This window comes from Ranitomeya imitator, chromosome 9 (genome assembly GCF_032444005.1).
Source record: "Ranitomeya imitator isolate aRanImi1 chromosome 9, aRanImi1.pri, whole genome shotgun sequence".
Lineage (NCBI taxonomy): Eukaryota > Metazoa > Chordata > Amphibia > Anura > Dendrobatidae > Ranitomeya > Ranitomeya imitator.
The window spans coordinates 10,272,748-10,292,450 of NC_091290.1; the positions used below are offsets into that span (position 1 = coordinate 10,272,748).

Below are 19,703 nucleotides of genomic sequence, written 5' to 3' on the forward strand. Positions count from 1 at the left end.
CACACGGGGGATGTTTCCTGACACCACATTCAGTGGGTTTTCTCTAATCTTTTTCCCGTTTCTGATATTTTTCGTAAGATGACGACGTTCTGTCCGATGTCCGTCAGGTGGTCGGTGACGCCGTGTACGAGCCCCGGACGCCCCGGGATCTGTGCAGCCGCCTCCTCACCACCTGCTACATGGCCACCGAGAACTCTTCACGCGAGACACGGGAGCGGGCCGGGATCTTGGCCCAACAAATAGGCAGGTACTTTTGGGCTTTCTGAGACCACATTAAAGGGGTATTCTTCTCTAGGATATCCCGTTATGACCCAACCTGACCCTGAGAATAAAGGGGACCCATCCTTCAGTGTTTCCGCTAAATGGGGCCACGCTGCAGTTTCCTGCATCCAAAAATCTGCAAAAAAAAACAGTAAAGGCGGCACAGTGCTCAATAAGTGCATCGGCCCCTTTATTCTCACTTTCTATGAGGGTCCCACTATTCACGAGCCATTTAATGCTGCCAGGTATGTTGGCAGATTTGGGGGGGCAGTTTTCGCCATCAGCCCTATAACTTGTCAGTCTTTCTGATTATGTTCGATCCTTTTGTATCTTCAGTTATCACCTGACCCCGAACATTGACACCGCTGTAAAAGCCGTGATCGGGGTATTCACGATGGTGACCGGCAAAGCTCCTCAGTTCCGCGTCCACGGCGGGAGCGGCCCGGAGAATCTGGCACTGCAGAACGTTCAGGTAATGGGTAGAACAATGAATACTCGCCTTATCATCACGTTCCTCCGCTCGGTTACACCTCGTCCTGTCCCGTCTCTCTCCAGGCTCGGATACGGATGGTGGTCGCCTACTTATTCGCTCAGCTCAGTCTTTGGACGCGAGGTTTGCCCGGCGGTCTGCTGGTTCTGGGCTCGGCCAATGTCGATGAAAGGTATAACACACAGCTTACGTCTAGCGAATCACATAACTGTGGGGGACCCCAACAATCCTGAAAAATTGACCCCAATTTTGGCAATTTTTATTTATTTTATTTTTTTTACGCCTGCCGTCTGAGAACGATAAATGGGGGCGTATCTATAGTGGGTGCTGGGGTACCAGTCGCACAAATTTTTTTTTTAGCTTTTTCTGCCAATTTTTCATGTAAAAGAGTAGGGGACTCCTCGAAATGCTGGACCTATTAAAGGGGTTTGCATCAGCGACAGGTCTCTCCTCAAGGTGACAAATAGTCACAGGATCACTAACGACTTCTGTAAGGATAGGTCAGGGAATGGGGCGAGCTCGTGCACCTCCTACCATGCTGGGACTATATCAAACTTTTACAATTGTGACCCTCCCGCCATTCTCAACTTCTGCAGCCTCCGGGGATACCTCACCAAGTACGACTGCTCGAGCGCCGATATAAATCCCATCGGTGGGATCAGTAAGACGGATCTGAGGAGCTTTATCCAGTATTGTATGTATGGTTTCCAACTTCCTGCGCTGGCGAGGTGAGTAGTCACCCGTATCATCGCCTCTGACCCTCACCCGTATCATCGCCTCTGACCGTCACCCGTATCATCGCCTCTGACCGTCACCCGTATGATCGCCTCTGACCTTCACCCGTATCATCGCCTCTGACCGTCACCCGTATCATCGCCTCTGACCTTCACCCGTATCATCGCCTCTGACCGTCACCCGTATCATCGCCTCTGACCGTCACCCGTATCATCGCCTCTGACCGTCACCCGTATGATCGCCTCTGACCTTCACCCGTATCATCGCCTCTGACCGTCACCCGTATCATCGCCTCTGACCTTCACCCGTATCATCGCCTCTGACCGTCACCCGTATCATCGCCTCTGACCGTCACCCGTATCATCGCCTCTGACCGTCACCCGTATCATCGCCTCTGACCGTCACCCGTATCATCGCCTCTGACCGTCACCCGTATCATCGCCTCTGACCTTCACCCGTATCATCGCCTCTGACCTTCACCCGTATCATCGCCTCTGACCGTCACCCGTATCATCGCCTCTGACCTTCACCCGTATCATCGCCTCTGACCGTCACCCGTATCATCGCCTCTGACCGTCACCCGTATCATCGCCTGTGACCGTCACCCGTATCATCGCCTGTGACCGTCACCCGTATCATCGCCTGTGACCGTCACCCGTATCATCGCCTCTGACCTTCACCCGTATCATCGCCTCTGACCGTCACCCGTATCATCGCCTCTGACCGTCACCCGTATCATCGCCTCTGACCTTCACCCGTATCATCGCCTCTGACCGTCACCCGTATCATCGCCTCTGACCGTCACCCGTATCATCGCCTCTGACCGTCACCCGTATCATCGCCTCTGACCGTCACCCGTATCATCGCCTCTGACCGTCACCCGTATCATCGCCTCTGACCGTCACCCGTATCATCGCCTCTGACCTTCACCCGTATCATCGCCTCTGACCTTCACCCGTATCATCGCCTCTGACCTTCACCCGTATCATCGCCTCTGACCGTCACCCGTATCATCGCCTCTGACTGACCGTCACCCGTATCATCGCCTCTGACCATCAGCCGCGTCGTCGCCTCTGTCAGCCATAATTGCAATCATCTAAGTCGATGCTCCCCTTCTGTTTCAGCATTTTATCTGCACCCCCCACTGCAGAACTGGAGCCCCTTACAGATGGACAGGTGTCCCAGACCGATGAGGTAATAGTCCAAACTCCCCTGGGGTGTAGTGCTGGGGTTTAGAAGTGACCGCCATTGCCTACAGTGCTTGTGTCCAGGGTGCAAATCCCGGGGTTGCGTGGAACTTGCTACCATACTTTTTTTTCATTACTTGTGCTTAGTCCAGTTATGCTGGAGGCCCGACTTCCTTGTGGCCCTCCAGGTCCCAGCAGCTTCACCTCCTGCCACGTTGTACAACATTGGACGGACGTCAGGGCCGTGTGTGAAAGGGACTGGCTGACTGCTCATCTCAACAGCTGAGCCAGCCCCCTCCTCTGTCTATGTATCTACAATGAGGGGTGCTGGCTTAGTTATTGAAATAGCCAGCCCCCTCCACACACTGCTGTGATGACGTGGAAATATAGGTAAAGCTGTTCTGTGTAGTGAACAAGACCGGAGGTGACGCTGACAGAATCGGAGAGACTGCAGAACTCTTCAACGAAAAACCAAACTTTCAATAGTAAGTTTTATAAGCTACTAATATAGTTGAGTAATGCCCGGTGCTTGACCCTTTGGTAGCCACTTCACTTTTAGTCCTGTGATCGAAGCAGAACAGCTTTCCCTGTGTCAGCAGGTGACCAGTGTAGATGTGACGGGGCTGCTGACTGCTCATTTCCATAAATAAGCTAGCCCCTTCTATAGCTATACATTTACTGTGACATTAGGGGCCTGGCTTAGCTACTGGCATGATCTAGTTTACCAGTCCCTTCCACACAATGAAGTGGTCACCTGACACAATAAAAGTTGATCTGTTTCGAGCAGCTGGAAGTCAAACTGCCTGGGCTCTGGACAAGGGGCGGCTACCAGAGGACCATAGGGCGGCTGCCAGAGAACCGTAGGGCAGCTGCCAGAGGACAGTAGGGCAGTGGCCAAAAGACCGTAGGGCGGCGGCCAAAAGACCGTAGGGAGGCTGCCAGAGGACCGTAGGGCGGCGACTGACAGAGGACTATACGGCAGCGGCTGCCAGAGGACAGTAGGGTGGCAGCCAAAGGACCGTAGGGGGGCTGCCAGAGAACCGTAGGGTGGCTGCCATAGAACCGTAGGGTGGCGGCTGCCAGAGGATCGTAGGGCGGCGGCTGCCAGAGGACTGTAGGGCTGCGGCTGTCAGAGGACCGTAGGGCGGCGGCTGCCAGAGGACCGTAGGGCAGCTGCCAGAGGACAGTAGGGCGGCAGCCAAAGGACCGTAGGGGGGCTGCCAGAGGACCGTAGGGGGGCTGCCAGAGGACCGTAGGGGGGCTGCCAGAGGACCGTAGGGTGGCGGCTGCCATAGAACCGTAGGGTGGCGGCTGCCAGAGGATCGTAGGGCGGTGGCTGCCAGAGGATCGTAGGGCGGTGGCTGCCAGAGGACTGTAGGGCTGCGGCTGTCAGGACCGTAGGGCGGCTACATAGGAGCGGGGCACCTGGAACAACTGACCTATGTTACTATCTTATACGGTGTCCATTATTGTTTCAAGCAGATTTGTTTTTCTGACATATAGATATAATATAGACACACACATTTATCTATGAATAAAATATGTAAATAATATTGTCTTGTGCCCCCTGCAGGATGATATGGGGATGACATACGACGAGCTGTCTGTGTATGGGAGACTGCGGAAAGTTGTGAAAACCGGACCGTACAGCATGTTCTGTAAACTGCTGCTCATGTGGAAGGAAATGTCTCCAAGAAAAGTAAGTAAAGTGAAAATCATGCTGTGGTGAGACTACAACTCCCAGCATGGTCACACTGATAATATGGAGTCAGATCATCTCGTTCCATGTGAGTGATGAAAGTATCGTGATCCTAGGAAGTGGAAGGGGACCGTGTGACCGCGCTCTACATAGCGGCACCAGAGACTTTCGGCAGGGATGATGACATGTTCACCGTCACCCTGAGTTTTCACTGGAATCATTTTCATTAGTCCAATGTAAATAACAAAATGAAGCCACTTTGCAGATTATCCTCCCGTTTTGTGTATGCAGGTCTGATGCAGATCTCAGTGTGCTCAGGTTGCTGCTGCTCCAAGGAGACCAGGTCCCATAACTCTGATCCTCTGGACTGTGCGGACCGCGGACTGAACACCTTCCCTGTGTGTGATTCTCCGCAGGTCGCTGAGAAAGTGAAGTATTTCTTTCGCATGTACTCCATGAATAGACACAAGATGACCACGCTGACCCCGGCCTACCACGCCGAGAGCTACAGCCCGGAGGACAACCGCTACGACCTGCGACCGTTCCTGTACAACACAGCGTGGCGCTGGCAGTTCCGCTGTATCGATGAGCAGGTATCACCACGACATTACTAGTATCGATCTATCTATCATCTATCTATTATCTATCTACTATCTATTATTTATTATCTATCATCTATCTATTATCTATCTACTATCTATTATCTATCTATCATCTATTATCTGTCTATTATCGATCTATCTATCAATCATCTAACTATTATCTATCTATTATCTATCTATCTATCATCTATTATCTATCTATCATCTATTATCTATCTATCATCTATTATCTATCTATCATCTATCTATTATCTATCATCCATCTATTATCTATTATCTATCTATTATCTATTATCTATCTATTATCGATCTATCTATTATCCATCTATTATCTATCTATTATCTATCATCTATCTATAATCTATCTATTATCTATCTATTATCTATCTATTATCTATCTATCTATCATCTATTATCTATCTATCATCTATCTATTATCTATCATCTATCTATTATCCATCTATTATCTATTATCTATCTATTATCGATCTATCTATCATCTATCTATCATCTATCTATTATCCATCTATTATCTATCTATTATCTATTATCTATCTATCATCTATTATCCATCTATTATCTATCTATTATCTATCATCTATCTATAATCTATCTATTATCTATCTATTATCTATCTATCTATTATCTATCTATTATCTATCTATTATCTATCTATTATCTATCATCTATCTATTATCTATCTATCTATTATCTATCTATTATCTATCTATTATCTATCTATTATCTATCATCTATCTATTATCCATCTATTATCTATCTATCTATTATCTATCTATTATCTATCTATTATCTATCTATTATCTATCATCTATCTATTATCCATCTATTATCTATTATCTATCTATTATCTATCTATTATCTATCTATCTATCATCTATTATCTATCTATCATCTATCATCTATCTATTATCTATCTATTATCGATCTATCTATCATCTATTATCTATCTATTATCTATCTATCATCTATCATCTATCTATTATCTATCTATCTATTATCTATCTATTATCTATCTATCTATTATCTATCATCTATCTATCATCTATCTATCATCTATCTATTATCTATCTATCTATTATCTATCTATTATCTATCTATCTATTATCTATCATCTATCTATCATCTATCTATTATCTATCTATTATCTATCTATTATCTATTATCTATCATTTATCTATTATATTTCTATCTATCTATTATCTATCTATCTATCTATCTATCTGTCATCTACCTATATATAGCTCATTCTTCATTTTTCTTTCTTTCTTTCTTTCTTTCTTTCTTTCTTTCTTTCTTTCTTTCTTTCTTTCTTTCTTTCTTTCTTTCTTTCTTTCTTTCTTTCTTTCTTTCTTTCCTTTCTCTCTCATATTATTCGCTTCTCTTCCTGTCACTCTCTTGTTCTCTGTCATTCTGTATTTTTATCTGCCTCCCTTCCATTCTTTCGCTGTTCTCTTTTGTCCTCTTTGTTTCTCTCCTTTTCTGTCTCTCCTCTTCCCTCTCTTGTAGATCTCTGCACGTATTTGGCAGCAGAGTTTTCTCCCCCATTGAATCCTTTTTATTGACACGTTGATCTTTGTTGTTTTCCACTCCAGGTTTCCCATCTGGAGGACGGTCAGAAGGGGGCGCTGTGTGAAGTAGATTGAAAGTCGCCTTCTCTTGCCATTTCTACATGTCCTGCGTCTTTAATTGTTGTAATTTTCTTGATTTAATAGAATAATTATAAATAAGATTATTATGAGGATTGTAATCGATCGCATTAAATGATTGGAGGGGTTTTTTTTACATAAGTTGTGAGTTGTGTCATTCGGTAATAAGAGTTTGTTGGAAAAGTGGAAATGTATGAAAATGTTCAGCTTTTCCTGGTGACTTTTTTTTAAAAGCTCCCCCTAGTGGTGGCTGCATGAACCAAAAACTATACAATTTTTATCTATTAAATTTATCTTAAAAAAACGTTCCTTTCGCCTGTAGCTGTTGGTCACAAGAACTATTTTATTTAATTTTAATGGACAAGTTTAACAATGGATGTGACGTTTTACAGGCCTCTGTCCATAAATGTGGTAATACCCAGTCCCACCACAGCAGGGCAGAATAATAAGCCGAGGTCACATAACAGTTCTTGGCACGGATGGAAGTGCTCGACCTCCGCTCCAGTCTACAGAGCCCCAATCTTCACCTTGGTGGGGGTACCAGTGTTCAAATTCCCATCGGTCAGCAACTTGTCCGCCTTTCCTTTTAAAGAGATGAAAACCTCTGGGGGGCAATATATATATATATATATATATATATATATATATATATATATATAATTTGACTAAATTTTTTTGCAATAATAATTTTTCATTATTTGGCTTTTACAACTTTTTTGTCTCCATGTACATTGCTGGCTGCAGAATGAAATAACTGAGATCTCCATCAGTGAGCTCGTTCTGATCCAGTGGTGGTCATCTATTAGATGAGACCTCCATCAGTGAACCTATTCTGATCCAGTAGTGGTCATCTCTCAGATGAGACCTCCATCAGTGAACCTATTCTGATCCAGTAGTGGTCATCTCTCAGATGAGACCTCCATCAGTGAGCTCGTTCTGATCCAGTAGTGGTCATCTATCAGATGAGGCCTCCATCAGTGAGCTCGTTCTGATCCAGTAGTGGTCATCTCTCAGATGAGACCTCCATCAGTGAACCTATTCTGATCCAGTAGTGGTCATCTCTCAGATGAGACCTCCATCAGTGAACCTATTCTGATCCAGTAGTGGTCATCTCTCAGATGAGACCTCCATCAGTGAGCTTGTTCTGATCCAGTGGTGGTCATTTATCAGATGAGACCTCCATCAGTGAGCTCGTTCTGATCCAGTAGTGGTCATCTCTCAGATGAGACCTCCATCAGTGAGCTCGTTCTGATCCAGTGGTGGTCATCTATCAGATGAGGCCTCCATCAGTGAGCTCGTTCTGATCCAGTAGTGGTCATCTCTCAGATGAGACCTCCATCAGTGAACCTATTCTGATCCAGTAGTGGTCATCTATCAGATGAGGCCTCCATCAGTGAGCTCGTTCTGATCCAGTAGTGGTCATCTCTCAGATGAGACCTCCATCAGTGAGCTCGTTCTGATCCAGTAGTGGTCATCTCTCAGATGAGACCTCCATCAGTGAACCTATTCTGATCCAGTAGTGGTCATCTATCAGATGAGGCCTCCATCAGTGAGCTCGTTCTGATCCAGTAGTGGTCATCTCTCAGATGAGACCTCCATCAGTGAGCTCGTTCTGATCCAGTAGTGGTCATCTCTCAGATGAGGCCTCCATCAGTGAGCTCGTTCTGATCCAGTAGTGGTCATCTCTCAGATGAGACCTCCATCAGTGAACCTATTCTGATCCAGTAGTGGTCATCTATCAGATGAGGCCTCCATCAGTGAGCTCGTTCTGATCCAGTAGTGGTCATCTCTCAGATGAGACCTCCATCAGTGAACCTATTCTGATCCAGTGGTGGACGGTCATACATCGGCTGAGAGAAGCTCATAGAAGACAGATAATAGTGACCAACATTGTACCAGAACGAGCTCGCTGATGGATGTCTCAGTTACCTCATTCTACAGTCAGTAATGTGCAGGGAAATATACACAACTGTTCAAAATTTTAGGGTCACTATGATATTTCTTTATTTTTGAAAGAAAAGCACAGTTTTTTTTTCCAATGAAGCCAACATTAAATGATTCAGAAATACACTCTATATATACATTGTCAATGTGGTAAGTGACTATTCTAGCTGCAGATGTCTGGTTTGTAATGCAATATCTTCATAAATCTATAGAGGCCCATTTCCAACAACCATCACTCTAGTGTTCTTATGGTACTTTGTGTTTGCTAAGGCCGGTTTCACACGTCAGTGGCTCCGGTACGTGTGGTGACAGTTTCCTCACGTACCGGAGACACTGACTCACGTAGACACATTAAAATAAATGTGTCTCTGCACATGTCAGTGTGTTTTCACGGACCGTGTGTCCGTTTGAAAAACACATAGACATGTCAGTGTTCGTGGGAGCGCAGGTATTACACAGACCCATTAAAGTCAATGGGTCCGTGTAAAACACGTACTGCACACGGATGCTGTCCGTGTGCCGTGCAGGAGACAGCGCTACAGTAAGCGCTGTCCCCCCAGCGTGGCGCTGAAGCCGCCATTCATTTCTTCTCTCCAGCAGCGTTCGCTGGAGAGAAGATATGAAAAGTCTTTTTTTTTTTTGGTGTTTAAAAAAAAGATTTCTGTCCCCAACCCCCTCCCACCCCCTGTGCACCCAACCCCCCCCCCCCCCCGCTGTTAATAAAATACCCGGCTCCCTCGCTGCTTCCTGTCCTTGCCGCAGCTTCTCCTGTATGAGCGGTCACGTGGTGCCGCCCATTACAGTGATGAATATGCGGCTCCACCTCCCATTGGGGTGGGATCTTTTTTTTAAACACCAAAAAAAAAAGGAAAAAAAAAGATTTTTCAGATCTTCTCTCCAGCGAACGCTGCTGGAGAGAAGAAATGAATGGCGGCTTCAGCACCAGATGCAGGGGACAGCGCTTAACTGTAGCGCTGTCTCCTGCACGGTCCGTGTGGTACCCAGTTGGCACACGGATGCCGCACGTGTGCCACACTGATGTGCCTCGTGAGCACACGGACACGGATAATTCCGGTACCGATTTTTCCGGTACCGGAATTATCTGGACGTGTGGGACAGGCCTAAGAAGGCTAATAGATGGTTAGAATACCCTTGAAAACCCTTGTGCAAGTATGTAAGCACAGCTGAAAACAGTTTGGCTGATTAGAGAACCTATAAACCTGACCTTGCTTTGAGCTAGTTGAGAATCTGGAGCATTACATTTGTTGGTTCCATTAAACTCTCAAAATGGCCAGAAAAATGAACTTTCATGTGAAACTCGACAGTCTATTATTGTTCTTAGAAATGAAGGCTATTCCATGTGAGAAATTGCCAAGAAACTGAAGATTTCCTACAACGGTGTGTACTACTCCCTTCAGAGGAGAGCACAAACAGGCTCTAACCAGAGTAGAAAGAGAAGTGCGAGGCCGCTGCACAACTGAAAAACAAGACAAGTACATTAGTGTCTGTAGTTTGAGAAATCGACGCCTCACAGGTCCTCAACTGGCAGCTTCATTACATAGTACACGGAAAACACCAGTGTCAAAGTCTGCTGTGAAGAGGCGACTCCGGGATGCTGACCTTCAGGGCACAGTGGCAAAAAAAAGCCATATCTGAGACTGGCTAATAAAAGGAAAAGATTAATATGGGCAAAAGAACACAGACATTGGACAGAGGAAGATTGGAAAAAGTGTTATGGACGGACTAATCCAAGTTTGAGGTGTTTGGATCACACAGAAGAACATTTGTGAGATGCAGAACAACTGAAAAGATGCTGGAAGAGTGTGACGCCATCTGTCAAGCATGGTGGAGGTAATGTGATGGTCTGGGGTTGCACTGGTGCCGGTAAAGTGGGAGTATTGTACAAGGTAAAAGGGACATTGAATAAGGAAGGCTATCACTCCATTTTGCAGCGCCATGCCATACCCTGTGGACAGCGCTTGATTGGAGCCAATTTCATCCTACAACAGGACAATGACCAAAGCCACCTCCAAATTATGCCAGAACTATTTAGGGAAGAAGCAGCAGCTGGTATTCTATCTGTAATGGAGCGGCCAGCACAGTCACCAGATCTCAGCACCATTGAGCTGTTGTGGGAGCAGCTTGTCCGTATGGTGCAAAAAACGCCATCAGCCAAACCGACTTGTGGGAGAGGCTTCTGGAAGCATGGGGGGGGGGGAATGTCTCCAGATTACTTCCGCAAATTAACTGCTAGAATGCCAAAAGTCTGCAATGCTGGAACTGCTGCAAAGGGAGAAAAGATTGAAGGAGAAAATTATTATTTCAAATAAAAATCTTTTTTTTTCTTACCTTGTCATCGTCTGGACTAGATTTACAATTCATTTGGCGACTCATCTGATTAATAAAATTACATGAGTTATCATGGAAAACACAATTATCTGGGTGACCCTAAACTTTGGAACCGTACTGTAGTCTGGAAACATCAGATGGTGTAATATTTATTAACGGAACCCAGTTTTTATTTTTAGTCCCAAATACATATATTTAGGTTAAAAAAAAACGCCAAAGCTGTCCAGATTCTTTAGGGAGCTAAAGCGAATGTAAGGAAAGCAATGCCATAAGAGGACCAATGAAAAGCAAGCAGGTGTGGGCTCAGGGTACAACGTTCCACTGGTGGGCACCCAACAATATGGCAAAGGGGGCCCTGTGGTGCCCGCTCTGATTGTCACCTCCATATCTCCACCTAGGAGCGCTCATACTCGAGGCTCCGGCCGGAGTTCGGCAGTGGGACCCCCAGCGCTCAGCAAGTCATACCCTATCCTGTGGATGGAGGCTTATCAAATCAGTCTGGAGCCCCCACAGCAATATTTGTTTGCCCACTAGTGATGTAAAGGGTTTCTATCACCAGATCAAAAATGGTCGTTTTTGCTCATATTGTGTTCCTGTTGCTCACCTATTTTTTTTTTTATTCTGCTGTACACTTCCAGAGACATGGGGCTTTTTATTTAGTGCTGATTTCCCTCTGTAATTGCAAGGGGGCGTGGCTCATAGGATCCTCAGGGGCGTGGCTCATAGGATCCTCAGGGGCGTGGATCAAAGGATCCTCAGGGGGCATGGCTCATAGGATCCTCAGGGGCGTGGCTCATAGGATCCTCAGGGGGCGTGGCTCATAGGATCCTCAGGGGCGTGTCTTTAGCTGTTTGCATAACTACCAGTGAGCCACGCCCCCTTCGCCAAAATTTGCAGTAAATGAAAAGGTCCAAATCTATGGAACTTCCTGATTTACAAAGAAAAAGCACAGAAACCTCAGAAGCTGCAGAAATAAGAGAAAAGACTGAACACTTCTGATTTGGTTACATATAGTCATTTTACTGTTACCCGAAATATTACAGGATACAGAACGAGGCATCAAGCGATCAAATGACAGTGAAGATCCCTGCGAGGGAAAAAGAAGGAAAAGCAATAAAAAAAAGTAATTATAAAATATAAAAAGAAGCGTATATTTGTTATTGTTGTTTGTATAATGGCCTGATCCGTCCAGGTATAAGGCGGCGCACGGAAAACACCAAAGTCAAAAATTATAAAGTCAGAATTGGAGTCATATGTACCCCAAAATGGTATCAATAAAAACCAAAGCTCGGGGGGCGCAAAGGACAAGCCATCAACTGAAAAATAAAAAAGAATTGACCAAAAATGAGGAGGAAAAAAAAACGAAAGCACAAAAATATAAATTGCTGTGTCCGAGGATTTATGGCGAACATCCTGTGGAGCTTTAATAATCACAAGAACTTTAAATTTTTCTATATATTTTTCATAAAAATGTTAAAAAAAATTTTTTGAATAAAGTTTAACGGATTCAAAATAACAACAATTCTTTGGGAAATGTAGTTCCGAGGACGCTGTAATTCGGGAAGCAATGAGGCGCCGCTAGGAGAGGTTTGACTACAAGCCCCGGCATGCACCGCGCCGGTCTCATGTTCCGTGTTGCTGACAGGCTGGATGTTCACTCCGGGGTTAGTTTGTAGTTTTAAAGATCAGTGGTAGTTGTGCGGTCGGGATGGAGTCGGCGCCTCTCCTGGCGTCTGTGGAGAGGAGCTGGTGCGTGGACCCGGACTTCAGCGCCCAGGAGAGGCCGCCCCGGAGCGGCTCCTACTCCTCCACTGCACCCTCGATAGAGGGGCCCCCGGGGCGAGGAGAGGCGAGGGGCCCCGGACTGGAGGAGCCCAGTGGTGAGACGTGCAGATGCTTCCTAGCCGGTAATGTCCCCCTGTCCTGTCATGTGCCCCCATATGGCCCCCATAATAAGAAGGCCCCCCATAATAAGAAGTTCCCTCCTAGTAAGAAACCCCCCATAATAAGAAGCCCCCCATAATAAGAAGTTCCCTCATAGTAAGAAACCCCCCATAATAAGAAGCCCCCCATAATAAGAAGTTCCCTCATAGTAAGAAACCCCCCATAATAAGAAGCCCCCCATAATAAGTTCCCTCATAATAAGAAGCCCCCCATAATAAGAAGCCCCAAATAATAAGTTCCCCTCATAATAAGAAGCCGCCCCATAAGAAGCCCCAAATAATTTCCCCTCATAATAAGAAGCCCCCCATAATAATAAGTTCCCCCATAATAAGAAGCTGCCCCCATAATAAGAAGCTGCCCCCATAATAAGAAGCTGCCCCATAATAAGAAGCTGCCCCCGTAATAAGAAGCTGCCCCCGTAATAAGAAGCTGCCCCCGTAATAAGAAGCCGCCCCATAATAAGAAGCCCCCCCATAATAAGAAGCCCCCCCATAATAAGAAGCCCCCCCATAATAAGAAGCCCCCCCATAATAAGAAGCCCCCCCATAATAAGAAGCCCCCCATAATAAGAAGCCGCCCATAATAAGAAGCCGCCCCCATAATAAGAAGCCCCCATAATAAGAAGCCGCCCATAATAAGAAGCCCCCCATAATAAGAAGCCCCCCATAATAAGAAGCCCCCCATAATAAGAAGCCGCCCCCATAATAAGAAGCCGCCCCATAATTAGAAGCCGCCCCATAATAAGAAGCCGCCCCCATAATAAGAAGCCGCCCCCATAATAAGAAGCCGCCCCCATAATAAGAAGCCGCCCCCATAATAAGAAGCCCCCCATAATAAGAAGCCCCCCCATAATAAGAAGCCGCCCATAATAAGAAGCCGCCCCCATAATAAGAAGCCGCCCCCATAATAAGAAGCCGCCCCCATAATAAGAAGCCCCCCATAATAAGAAGCCGCCCCATAATAAGAAGCCGTCCCATAATAAGAAGCCGCCCCCATAATAAGAAGCCGCCCCATAATAAGAAGCCGCCCCATAATAAGAAGCCGCCCCATAATAAGAAGCCGCCCCATAATAAGAAGCCGCCCATAATAAGAAGCCCCCCATAATAAGAAGCCCCCCATAATAAGAAGCCGCCCCATAATAAGAAGCCCCCCATAATAAGAAGCCCCCCATAATAAGAAGCCCCCCATAATAAGAAGCCGCCCATAATAAGAAGCCGCCCATAATAAGAAGCCGCCCATAATAAGAAGCCCCCCATAATAAGAAGCCCCCCATAATAAGAAGCCCCCCATAATAAGAAGCCCCGCATAATAAGAAGCCCCCCCATAATAAGAAGCCCCCATAATAAGAAGCCCCCCCATAATAAGAAGCCCCCCCATAATAAGAAGCCCCCCCCATAATAAGAAGCCCCCCCATAATAAGAAGCCCCCCCATAATAAGAAGCCCCCCCATAATAAGAAGCCGCCCATAATAAGAAGCCGCCCCCATAATAAGAAGCCCCCCATAATAAGAAGCCGCCCATAATAAGAAGCCCCCCATAATAAGAAGCCCCCCATAATAAGAAGCCCCCCATAATAAGAAGCCGCCCCATAATAAGAAGCCCCCCATAATAAGAAGCCGCCCATAATAAGAAGCCCCCCATAATAAGAAGCCCCCCATAATAAGAAGCCGCCCCCATAATAAGAAGCCGCCCCCATAATAAGAAGCCCCCCATAATAAGAAGCCGCCCCATAATAAGAAGCCGCCCCATAATAAGAAGCCGCCCCATAATAAGAAGCCCCCCCATAATAAGAAGCCGCCCCCATAATAAGAAGCCCCCCCATAATAAGAAGCCCCCCCATAATAAGAAGCCCCCCATAATAAGAAGCCCCCCCATAATAAGAAGCCCCCCCATAATAAGAAGCCGCCCCATAATAAGAAGCCGCCCATAATAAGAAGCCGCCCCCATAATAAGAAGCCGCCCCATAATAAGAAGCCGCCCCATAATAAGAAGCCGCCCATAATAAGAAGCCGCCCCCATAATAAGAAGCCGCCCCCATAATAAGAAGCCCCCCCATAATAAGAAGCCCCCTATAATAAGAAGCCCCCCATAATAAGAAGCCGCCCCATAATAAGAAGCCGCCCCATAATAAGAAGCCGCCCATAATAAGAAGCCGCCCCATAATAAGAAGCCGCCCCATAATAAGAAGCCGCCCCATAATAAGAAGCCGCCCATAATAAGAAGCCGCCCCCATAATAAGAAGCTGCCCCATAATAAGAAGCTGCCCCATAATAAGAAGCTGCCCCATAATAAGAAGCTGCCCCATAATAAGAAGCTGCCCCATAATAAGAAGCCGCCCCCATAATAAGAAGCCCCCCATAATAAGAAGCCGCCCCATAATAAGAAGCCCCCCATAATAAGAAGCCGCCCCATAATAAGAAGCCCCCCATAATAAGAAGCCGCCCCATAAGTCCTTTTTCACGTTCTCCTGGTTTTTTAACCCCTTCCTGTCTTGCTGTTTTTTCCCCGTTGTCCGCCGTGGACGCTCTGTAGTTGGGACATGACGCCGTCCATGTTATCATAAAATGTGCTGAAAAATGGGGGAAAAAAGGCAACTTTTTATATTATATTTTTTTGGGGGGGGGGAGGGGGGGTGGTTTCATTCTGCAGTAAAAATCTGCCTTTGATTCCTGATTCTCGCGCTCGCTGCGATTTACGGCGGCACCGGACGCCTGCACTTTATTGCGTTAGTGGTTAAAAAATAATTCAGAATTTTATTTATTTTATTTTTTTTTTTACAAAAATTGTTTCCGTGTCACCATTTTTCGGGTGATGGAGCTGACTGAGGGCTGTAGTATTTACCGGTGCCGTGTGAGGGTTTGATTTCTTTTCTATAATTTATTACTTATTTTTATTATTATAATTTTTTTATTTTATTATTATTATTTGTGTATGTATTTTTTTTTTCATATTTTTTTTTTTATTTCCCTTTTTTGGGAGGGGTGGGAGGGACTCTGGGGGGGCTGCCTTCCCCTGCGGAGGTGATAACGGGGAGACAAGTCTGTACAGCTACATGGAGGAGGCCTGAGAGTGATCGGACAATCGCTTAGATAACAATTCCACTTTCATTCCGGTTTTGCGCTGAGACGTTTCCTGTGTGTGGAGCGATTCGGGGCCGTTGTGGGATTTTCTTTTTCTGCCGTTCCCGAATGCTCCAGATCCTCATATATGATGTGTCTGGCTATGACTCCCATCATTGAGGGCTGGTAATGATGGGAGTGATTGTCTTGTAAGGTTACACCCGGCTTTATACGACGAGTGACTCGCCCGGCGGCCATGTAACAAGACCTTACAAGTCAGCAGACCAGTCGTGTGACACACCGTGTGATGCAATCCTGCCCGTCCTGCACTTTCCACAACCCCTGGACGCTCTATTGTCCAGCTGTTGTTAGACGCTCTATTGTCCAGCTGTTGTTAGACGCTCTATTGTCCAGCTGTTGTTAGACGCTCTATTGTCCAGCTGTTGTCAGCCGCGGAGCAGCGCTTCATCGTCTCCGCTGCCGATCGCTACAATGTATCAGTCTGGATTCCAGGTTGGAGCCGCCGGATACAATTGTAGCAACGTCTGCTGTTGAGGAGGGGTCCGCACCTTTATTACCCAGAGGGGCCACATTGTAGTTAAAGAAAACCTAGAAGCCCCCCTGTACCCCTCTGAAGGATTAGATTTCCCAAGTGCCCCCTTGTAAAAGTGGTAACAATTATTACCCTCCCGAAAAATGAATAATGCCCCCCAGAGTTCCAATGTTAATCAAATAAAATAAAAAATTCTACATTGGGGTCCAGCACAACGCGCGGCTGCGCGCTTCACTTTGGGGACCCCCTGCTGTAAAATATTTAGATCAGTATAATTAATTTTCTCCTCTACATGTAAAGCAGCGAGTTTTCATTCACTGACAGCAAATGCAGATCTTACAAACTGTCATCACTGCAACAAACTGAGCGCTGCTCCGAGCTGCAGGAATGACGCCGACATCGTGCTTCTATCTCTCCAGGGAACGAAGACGAAAACCTCTACGTGAATCAGGCTGTTGTGTTCATTGAAGACGCCATCCAGGTAAGAGCGAGGCCGATCACTGCAGGGGTCAGGGTCACACAGGTCTGCATTGTGAGAGTCTGCCCTTATTAGCCAGAGCTGCATTCACCGTTCTGCAAGTTTCAGAGCTGAAAAGCATGTAACAGTGACTGCACCAGCAGAATAGTGAGTGCAGCTCTGGAGTATAATACAGGAGGTAACTCAGGATCAGTATTGTAATGTATGTACACAGTGACTGCACCAGCAGAATAGTGAGTGCAGCTCTGGAGTATAATACAGGAGGTAACTCGTGATCAGTAATGTATGTACGCAGTGACTGCACCAGCAGAATAGTGAGTGCAGCTCTGCAGTATAATACAGGATGTAACTCAGGATCAGTAATGTAATGTATGTACACAGTGACTGCACCAGCAGAATAGTGAATGCAGCTCTGGAGTATATAATACAGGATGTAACTCACAATCAGTAATGTAATGTATGTACATAGTGACTGCACCAGCAGAATAGTGAGTGCAGCTCCAGAGTATAATACAGGATGTAACTCAGGATCAGTAATGTACTGTATGTATACAGTGACTGCACCAGCAGAATAGTGAGTGCAGCTCTGGAGTATAATACAGGATGTAACTCAGGATCAGTAATGTATGTACACAGTGACTGCACCAGCAGAATAGTGAGTGCAGCTCTGGGGTATAATACAGGATGTAACTCAGGATCAGTAATGTAATGTATGTACACAGTGACTGCACCAGCAGAATAGTGAGTGCAGCTCTGGAGTATAATACAGGATGTAACTCAGGATCAGTAATGTAATGTATGTACACAGTGACTGCACCAGCAGAATAGTGAGTACAGCTCTGGGGTATAATACAGGATGTAACTCAGGATCAGTAATGTAATGTTTGTACACAGTGACTGTACCAGCAGAACAGTGAGTGCAGCTCTGGAGTATAATACAGGATGTAACTGAGGATCAGTAATGCAATGCATGCACACAGTGACTGCACCAGCAGAATAGTGAGTGCAGCTCTGGGGTATAATACAGGATGTAACTCAGGATCAGTAATGTATGCACACAGTGACTGCACCAGCAGAATAGTGAGTGCAGCTCTGGGGTATAATACAGGATGTAACTCAGGATCAGTAATGTAATGTATGTACACAGGGACTGCACCAGCAGAATAGTGAGTGCAGCTCTGGAGTATAATACAGGATGTAACTCAGGATCAGTAATGTAATGTATGTACACAGTGACTGCACCAGCAGAATCTTGAGTGCAGCTCTGGGGTATAATACAGGATGTAACTCAGGATCAGTAATGTAATGTATGTACACAGTGACTGCACCAGCAGAATAGTGAGTGCAGCTCTGGAGTATAATACAGGATGTAACTCAGGATCAGTAATGTAATGTATGTACACAGTGACTGCACCAGCAGAATAGTGAGTGCAGCTCTGGAGTATAATACAGGAGGTAACTCAGGATCAGTAATGTAATATATGTACACAGTGACTGCACCAGCAGAATAGTGAGTGCAGCTCTGGGGTATAATACAGGATGTAACTCAGGATCAGTAATGTAATGTATGTACACAGTGACTGCACCAGCAGAATAGTGAGTGCAGCTCTGGAGTATAATACAGGAGGTAACTCAGGATCAGTAATGTAATGTATGTACACAGTGACTGCACCAGCAGAATAGTGAGTGCAGCTCTGCTCAGCTGCTGCTCATTGTGCTAATTGTGGGTGCGGTCGCTGCTGAACCTGCTGTGTGCTCCTGAGCTCCAGAGAACCACCATCTCTCCACCCGGGGACCTGCTCTCTCTCTTACCCAGGGAGGGAGTGGGTTTCCTGGGATGAGTGAGGGAGCCAAGTCCCAGGCTTCTGCTTCCCGGACCAGGCTGGCGGGGGGCAGAAGGAACCAGCAACCAGCCTGCACATCAGAGGATTCGGGGGTGAGACGCTCCACCAGGAGTCGCAGCAATGTGGCTCCTACTCCCCCCAGGTCTGCAGAGACCCAGAGAAGCCGCAAGGCTTCCATGGAGGAGAAGCCTGCTAGTATGCAAGATGGCGACCCTTCTGGAGGAAAGCTGAGTGCTCACGGAGGTGAGGCCGACCTCACTGAAGAGGGTTGGGCACTGCAGAGTCCCCGGGAGTCTGTGTCCACCTATGCCTCCCGGGTCATGAGCCACCTCCGTGAGTATGAAGATGCTAGCAAGAGACTGATGAGACTCCGGGAGGCGCTGCGCTGCACAAGCAACAAAGCTGCAAGTTCCTCCAAACCGAGGAAGAATCAGCTCCAGGCGGAGGTAAGGAGACTGAAAGTGGACATCAATGAGCTTGAAGTCAGAAAAGCTTTCATAAGAGAAAAAAGTGGACCGTTTAAGGAAAAACTTATTAATGAAGATCGATTCAGGGAAATGGCTGATAACAGAGAGCAAAGGCAGATGGGGCTGCAGCCTGAGTGCCAGGTGGATGATGATGATGAGGAGGAGGATGACCAGCAGAAAGCTCCACCTGGCAGCCCTCTTAGTCACTCAGAGGCCACGTGCAGCGAGCTCCCTGCTGGACAGGCGACGATGACATCTCGTCGCAGTTCTGCTGGCTCTGGGGAGGACAGTGACATCGGCCAGGGAGGGGCGCTAATGGCAGAGATCAAGCTGCTGGAGTCCCCAGTGTGCCTTCAGAACTTTCATCTTGGTGATGATTTACCAGAGGAGGCACCTGGGGGCCAGAAGAAAAAGGTAAAGCTGCA

The 19,703-nt window shown here is 46.5% G+C and overlaps 2 protein-coding genes across 6 annotated transcripts in view; both read left to right on the forward strand.

Moving 5' to 3' along the window:
- NADSYN1 (NAD synthetase 1) overlaps positions 1-6,949 on the forward strand; it is a 48,292-nt gene extending 41,343 nt beyond the window's left edge. For 2 of the 3 annotated variants that reach the window (XM_069740163.1, XM_069740164.1), the window contains 8 exons: positions 79-247; positions 598-733; positions 817-923; positions 1,348-1,479; positions 2,611-2,680; positions 4,247-4,372; positions 4,789-4,965; positions 6,588-6,949. In XM_069740163.1, the coding sequence (XP_069596264.1) occupies positions 79-247; positions 598-733; positions 817-923; positions 1,348-1,479; positions 2,611-2,680; positions 4,247-4,372; positions 4,789-4,965; positions 6,588-6,638 (968 nt within the window). In that variant the 3' untranslated portion in view covers positions 6,639-6,949. Of the gene's footprint in view, positions 1-78; positions 248-597; positions 734-816; positions 924-1,347; positions 1,480-2,610; positions 2,681-4,246; positions 4,373-4,663; positions 4,966-6,587 lie in introns of those variants that run through there. The other variant, XM_069740165.1, reaches the window with a different exon arrangement.
- Positions 6,950-12,522: 5,573 nt separating this feature from the next.
- Positions 12,523-19,703, forward strand: part of TPCN2 (two pore segment channel 2) — a 44,070-nt gene continuing 36,889 nt past the window's right edge. The window contains exons 1-2 of one of the 3 annotated variants that reach the window (XM_069739760.1): positions 12,523-12,598; positions 16,909-16,970. Coding sequence is in view for 2 of the 3 variants with exons in the window: in XM_069739757.1 (XP_069595858.1) it covers positions 12,643-12,841; positions 16,909-16,970 (261 nt within the window). In the remaining variant the exon portion in view is untranslated. Of the gene's footprint in view, positions 12,842-16,908; positions 16,971-19,703 lie in introns of all 3 variants that reach the window. The other 2 variants (XM_069739757.1, XM_069739758.1) reach the window with 2 other exon arrangements.